We start from the raw sequence: 6224 nt of genomic DNA, 5'->3' as shown, positions 1-6224 counted from the left end.
CGTACTGACTGCTAGGGCAGTTATTTTCTGCTTTGAATACTTCCCACTGGCAATAATGATTCCGTAACGTACCCTTGCGCTATCTTTAGACCATTTGGCAACTATTCGCTTCGTAGCTGACACGGTACAACACTTTTCTTTGGCTTACTTCACACGGCCAGTCATTTTGTTTACAAAGAAATGGTGTCCTATGCGCATGCGCTAGAAGAGGGAAATCCCTGAACAAAACGTTGGTCAGACAGGTAGAAATACCGATGATTATCTTAGATTTAATCATTTTTATGAATCTATTTCGGCCAAATCCGATCGGCATTTTCCATAAGGAGTCTCACTTGATATGTTTATGTAGTATTTGGAAAAAAGACAAAAAAAAAGTTACTTCAGCGTGATGCCCCTTTAAGTGGTATTATTTGATGAATAAAATTGTTTTAATTGCGTTGTTAAAAATAATCATTGGGATATTTTACTAGATTTTATAAAAAATATCGCGGATACAAATTGTCCCCTATTGAGATATTAACCCATAATAACAAAACGGGTACGATCTTGGTCCTACTTCTATTTTCCAATTAGCCTCTTGGGAAACAGTCTTCCTTTCAAAGGCAAAACTTTTAATAACTATTCCTCTCATGTCAATTCTGTAACGGTATTCTATGTAGGCTTATTGTGTAATGTTTGTCCATTACACAACACAAGAAAAGCCTTCTTTTTAAACGATTTATTGAAGATGAATTTTCAGTAACTTTAGTTAACGATATAGTTTAAATATGGTTTTGATGAATTTCGCGAATGTATTGTTTCTCAAGACCAAGATGCATGTCTGCATTGTTTTTGTTGCCGATACAAAATGCATATTTAAACCGATTTCTTCTGCGCTTTCTTCTTCAATTTAACTGTGAGGGATCTGGTGAGAGTTTACTGAAAAACGCCGCCGATGGAGTAAGTTTGAAAGAGTGATTTAAATTTCGGAATAACACGCTATGAGGAAGCAATTAAAACACATAGATATTCATGTACTTAACGAGACATGTTTATGTACTGTAAATAAAGTAGGAATATATTAACACGTGCGTAAGGAGAGTACAACTTTCGTGGCATGCAATTATAATGATAAAGAGACAATATCCATAGTTCCACCGATACCACGCATTTATTGTTTACATACAGAACGTGACTTTTTATCCAGAAAGTTGTGTTGAGTCAATTTTAGACATTACTAGATATCTTCGCTTTTGTTATATAATATCATTCGAGAGTGGTGTTGATCGCTATTCCTAAAACGTCTAAAATAATCTTAAGGATCATTGTCCCACGGAACTTATAGTATGTACAGTAGCCTCCCCTTAATGCTGGTTTAGAAAAATAGTTGTGTGATTGAACAGTGCACCGAAATTACCATGGGTACACCGTCAATGCATCGTCTGCACATAGTGCGCACAACTTTAACAATCAATCGCCCCGGTGTTCGATAAAAACGCTCAAATATGTTCGATATTGTAAGATTGGTTAATCGATGTTAAGGAATGAAAATAATCCATGAGGCTCAAATGGAATAACGTACATCTTATACGATACATATCTAATATCAGATTGGCATTGTTGTGTAATTGACTTGCAGTAGGATAAATAAACGACAAACCCTTGTTCTTGCTTCGCTTTCGTGTAGTTTATCTCAAACTTTCGGTGGAAACTCTAGGTTACATCTAATTCATACATCATAAACAGAATACGGACAATAATTCCGGATACTTCTCTGGTGGTCACAAAATATATAACACATATATATAACATCCCCCCGCTCAAAAAAATGAACCCCAGTGAAATCTTAAACAACCACCAAGGAAGTATCCAGACATACAAAACAACAGAAGTAGGAAGTACATTCCTAGTTGAAAACCCAATGCAGGGAGACAGTATCACAATTTGTGCATATTCTAATGTTTAATATTAAGCTGATGAATATTGTATGTTTTATTATTGACAGAACAGTGTGTTCTTTCAATATTAAAGTATTTCAGAGCAATCCAGGCATTAATTCAGTTGTTTTTTAATTAATGAGTCACATGCGTTCGTTGTTCTGTACTTCAGGAAACCGGCTACCTATTTCACTACTGTGAAGTTTTTCAAGAACGATAACTCTTACCTGCAATTACTATGTGTATATGGTTTTATTATAAAATGTCAATTTTTAATCGTTTATAGATAATTAATTTTACACAATCTCAGCATTTTCGAAATTGATATACATTAATGCAATACTAATCTATGTCAGTATCATTTTGATTGACATTATTTTGCAAAACATTGCGTGTTTCATTTTTCTTTTCAAAATTCCATCATTTTTACATAGATTTCCATTTAAAATCCTTACAATTCTGTCAATCTATATTTTTTTTTGTGGCAGAAAATTTCTTTACTTCAAAGCAATATAACTACAAAATTTGAAAAAAATCTACTGAGAAATGGCGACACAATCCTATTACCTTAATTAATTACCAGGTATAGTAACACGTACTGCTGGTTTGTTAACCTGTGTGAGCAGTACGTACATGTATAAGTTCGTTCCAAAACAAATTTGATACGTAACATGTTCAATACTGTTACGAAAATAGATATCATGTTAATCTGGTTCAAATAAAGTATGTTCATTTTCACAAATGAGTTTTCAAAATTAAATTCACGCCGGAGAAAAATAGTTTCCACTGCGTATTTACAGCTTTTGGCTGTGATACGGGCATCCTTAAACATTGCCAACGGTACAACAGTCACGATGTTTCCGCATATATATCATACTGCAAAGCTGTGCTTGATTTTAAAGTTGATTAGAGTGTGATGTCGCTATACATTGTGATATTTGTTATTTATTTGTAAGCTGACAAGACTTTGTCCGAGTTTGTTTGTCAGCTTTACCTTGTAACTTGTTTTTGTACAAGCAGAACTATGGTGTTGTAATATGATTGTAGGTTGCGTTTGAGTCAGATTATATATATATATATATATATGTATGAAAAGAGTGTCCTGTCAACATAAATAAAGTTTCTCTGAGGTGAAAGCGCTAGGGGTGGGAGTTCAGGTTCTGGAGAAGCGAATCAACTTTGACATGTAAGTGGTAGTTTACATGTTAGAGTTCATTGTTTAAGGGATCGGTACTCATACAATTTTAAAGTAAAACTAACTTACATTGTAGGAAACATGGCAAACAAAGAAACAACCATCTTGCTATCAATGGAAATGAGATAAATTTGTTGAAATAACATATTATCAGAAATAAATAAAAATCGAGGTTTTGTCTACATGTTATTTCTATATTTCTATAGAATTACAAAATAGATATGTAACTTACCTTGAACTTTAACCATCTTGGTTTTGATTAAGTGAGATAAAACACATGACAGTCACAGGTAAAATAAGGGAGTGCTTTTAACACATAAACCCATACACAACAAGGAAGTATGCCTAGCTATATATAACTATTACGTTTTAAGACTGACTTTGTTGACCTCCATATGGTTACAGATCTTTGTGTTCGTTCCATATCGTCTTGTGAATGTCTGAGAGATAGCGAACCTTAACCCGTTCAGTCAAGTAAAACCTAAGTACTTCTTTACAATTCTATAGCTGTCAACGCTTTATTCCAACCTACGCTTTAAAACGTATGCATTACACATAAGGTCGTTGTTATGATCCAGGGATAAACATTCAGATTCTATTACCCGCTGTGTAACTCTATCCGGAATGTTTAGGAGATGAAATCCTTTAGCCTGGTCACTTTGACTGAATTAAATCAAATTGGTATTTTTTTCTGATACTGCTTGAAGCAAGATAGAATACCAAATAAATACACGTTAGTATTCTTGCTGCTGACGTTTTGAAAAAGGTGATATGACACAATTATATTATTATAAAATGAGAAATAAAACTGTCGTTTGTATTCGCCTCGTAACGAAGACATATAGACTGCACAACAATGCATCAAGTCAAAATTAAAAACGCAGATTTGCATTTTTTAACGTAGAGATGGCATTATTTTTTTAATGGAGGACAAGTAAAAAAACACCAAATGAGTGCGAGTGAATATTATGTTGTCCAATTACAAGATTGTCGTTGGTGCTTAAATGAATAATCGAAATAGTTTAGGATATCCCCTCTCAAACAATACAATGAATTCCGAAACCAACCTTATATAAGACAATCATACCTGCTTTCACAGCTATTCCATCCTTTACTTTCACAGCTATTCCATCCTTACTTTCACAGCTATTCCATCCTTTACTTACATTGTTTGCCGTCTTCATGGACAAGAGTTTTTAATTGTATTCTCACTATAAGTGTCAGTGATCATTTACTGTATTTTTTGACAGGGAAATTACGCCAGTTAAAAAAAATGCCATGATGTCGACTAATTGTTTTCATTTCCTCAACTGATAGTACGTTCCCTGTGCACAATGACCAGCATTGGTCTATTGAAATGGCTAATGATCAAACAGGGAACGGACTCTTGTATAAACGTACATTGTACAGGAATAACGCCAACAAAACCGGCTACAATTCCTTTTGTACATTAAGAAGAAAAAGGCAGAATAGCTTTTTGCATTTGAAGGTTAGAGGTAAGATAGATATACTTTTAAAATAATTAAATGATAAGTTGTCAATATTGTGCACATTTTATGGTAAATACACCGCAGTGAAAATAAAAATGTGACCTTACTTTGTGAGGCTAATAAAACAAGTGTTATGTCAATCCTGATAATCAGGTGTTATGTCAATCCTGATAAACAGATGTTATGTCAATCCTGATAAACAGGTGTTATCTCAGATTCCAATGAAAACCAAAACAATTAAATAGAATACTTTGATTTTATTAATGTATGGCATATATATTTTGGCCACGGCTTCCTGACTTTTAGGTGGATCGCCGAACTTAATGCTTTATGGCAGATCCCAAAACAGACTGCTGACCGTCCAATAGGTACAGATTAGTTCCAATCAATCAATACAAATCAATCAACACAAATCAATCAATACAAATCAATCAATCAATATTTCACCAAATTGATGAAATTATAAAGCTCCGAACCCCGTGTTATTTACCGGTAATTCTGAGCTTCAGGGTCAGTACAATGTCCAATGGCCGTTGATCAATAAATCAATATATTTCACCCAATTGATGAAATTATTAAGCTTTGAACCCCGTGGTCTTTACCGGTAGCTCTAAACTTAGTTAAATTGATGTCCAATGTCCTTTGTCAACGCGCTTATTTATCACCACAATAAAGATTAAGCACCCCAGCTTAAAGAAATACAGTTCCTACATCAATGTTCTGTATACTTTTATACTTAAGTGTATTATTATCGCCTTTATTGTTCTCAGTTTTTGTTAATGATTTTGAAACCTCATTTATTGAAAATGGTGCAACGGACTATGACTTTGGTGAATTGAGTTTGTTTTTGTTAATGTATGCAGATGACTTAGTATTGTTTTCCGAAACTATTGAAGGTTTACAGAGTCTTTTAGATAATCTGAATGTGTATTCTACTAAATGGAAATTAACAGTTAACACTGAGAAAACCAAAGTAGTTGTATTTAGAAACGGTGGTCGTATACGAGATAGAGAAAGATGGATGTATAATGGTTTGGAGGTGGAAGTTGTAGATGTTTTCAGCTACCTAGGAGTAAAACTTAAATTCAATAATAAATTTAATCATATACAGAAACAGTTATCTGACCAAGGAAGAAAGGCCATGTATGCTCTTTTTTCAAGCTCTTCTAACTTGAGCCTAAACTGTACAACGTTATTGCATTTATTTGATACGTATGTTTGTAGTATATTGCATTACGCATGTGAAGTATGGGGATCTACAAAAGGTACGGATATTGAGAGGTTACACCTACACTTTTGTAAGAAGATTTTAAAAGTTAAGAAGTCGACTTGCAACGCAATGGTTTATTTTGAATTAGGTCGACATCCTTTGGAAAATATAAGAAAATTCAGAATGATAAAATATTGGTTAAAACTAATGGATTCGAAAAATTGTATTTTGCAAACTGCGTATTCCTTTTTAAGTAGTAGCAATACAGGCAATTGCTTTAACTGGGTTAAGTATGTCAAACATTGTCTTTTTTCTCTCGGATTCGCAGATGTATGGACAAATTATTATTCATATAACCATAAAAGTATTTTGTACATGATAAAGCAAAGAATATTTGATCAAAGTCAACAATA

At 33.5% G+C, this 6224-nt stretch overlaps 1 protein-coding gene across 1 annotated transcript in view; it reads right to left on the bottom strand.

Annotated features, from left to right (window-relative positions):
- LOC110442866 overlaps positions 1–3439 on the bottom strand; it is a 27295-nt gene extending 23856 nt beyond the window's left edge. Inside the window, exon 1 of the mRNA XM_021486706.1 lies at positions 3344–3439. Within this exon, the coding sequence (XP_021342381.1) occupies positions 3344–3359 (16 nt within the window). The 5' untranslated portion in view covers positions 3360–3439. The remainder of the gene's footprint in view (positions 1–3343) is intronic.
- Between the last annotated feature and the right edge of the window lie 2785 nt (positions 3440–6224).

Source organism: Mizuhopecten yessoensis, unplaced genomic scaffold (genome assembly GCF_002113885.1).
Source record: "Mizuhopecten yessoensis strain PY_sf001 unplaced genomic scaffold, ASM211388v2 scaffold716305, whole genome shotgun sequence".
Lineage (NCBI taxonomy): Eukaryota > Metazoa > Mollusca > Bivalvia > Pectinida > Pectinidae > Mizuhopecten > Mizuhopecten yessoensis.
This window is presented reverse-complemented; position numbering and strand designations above follow the sequence as displayed.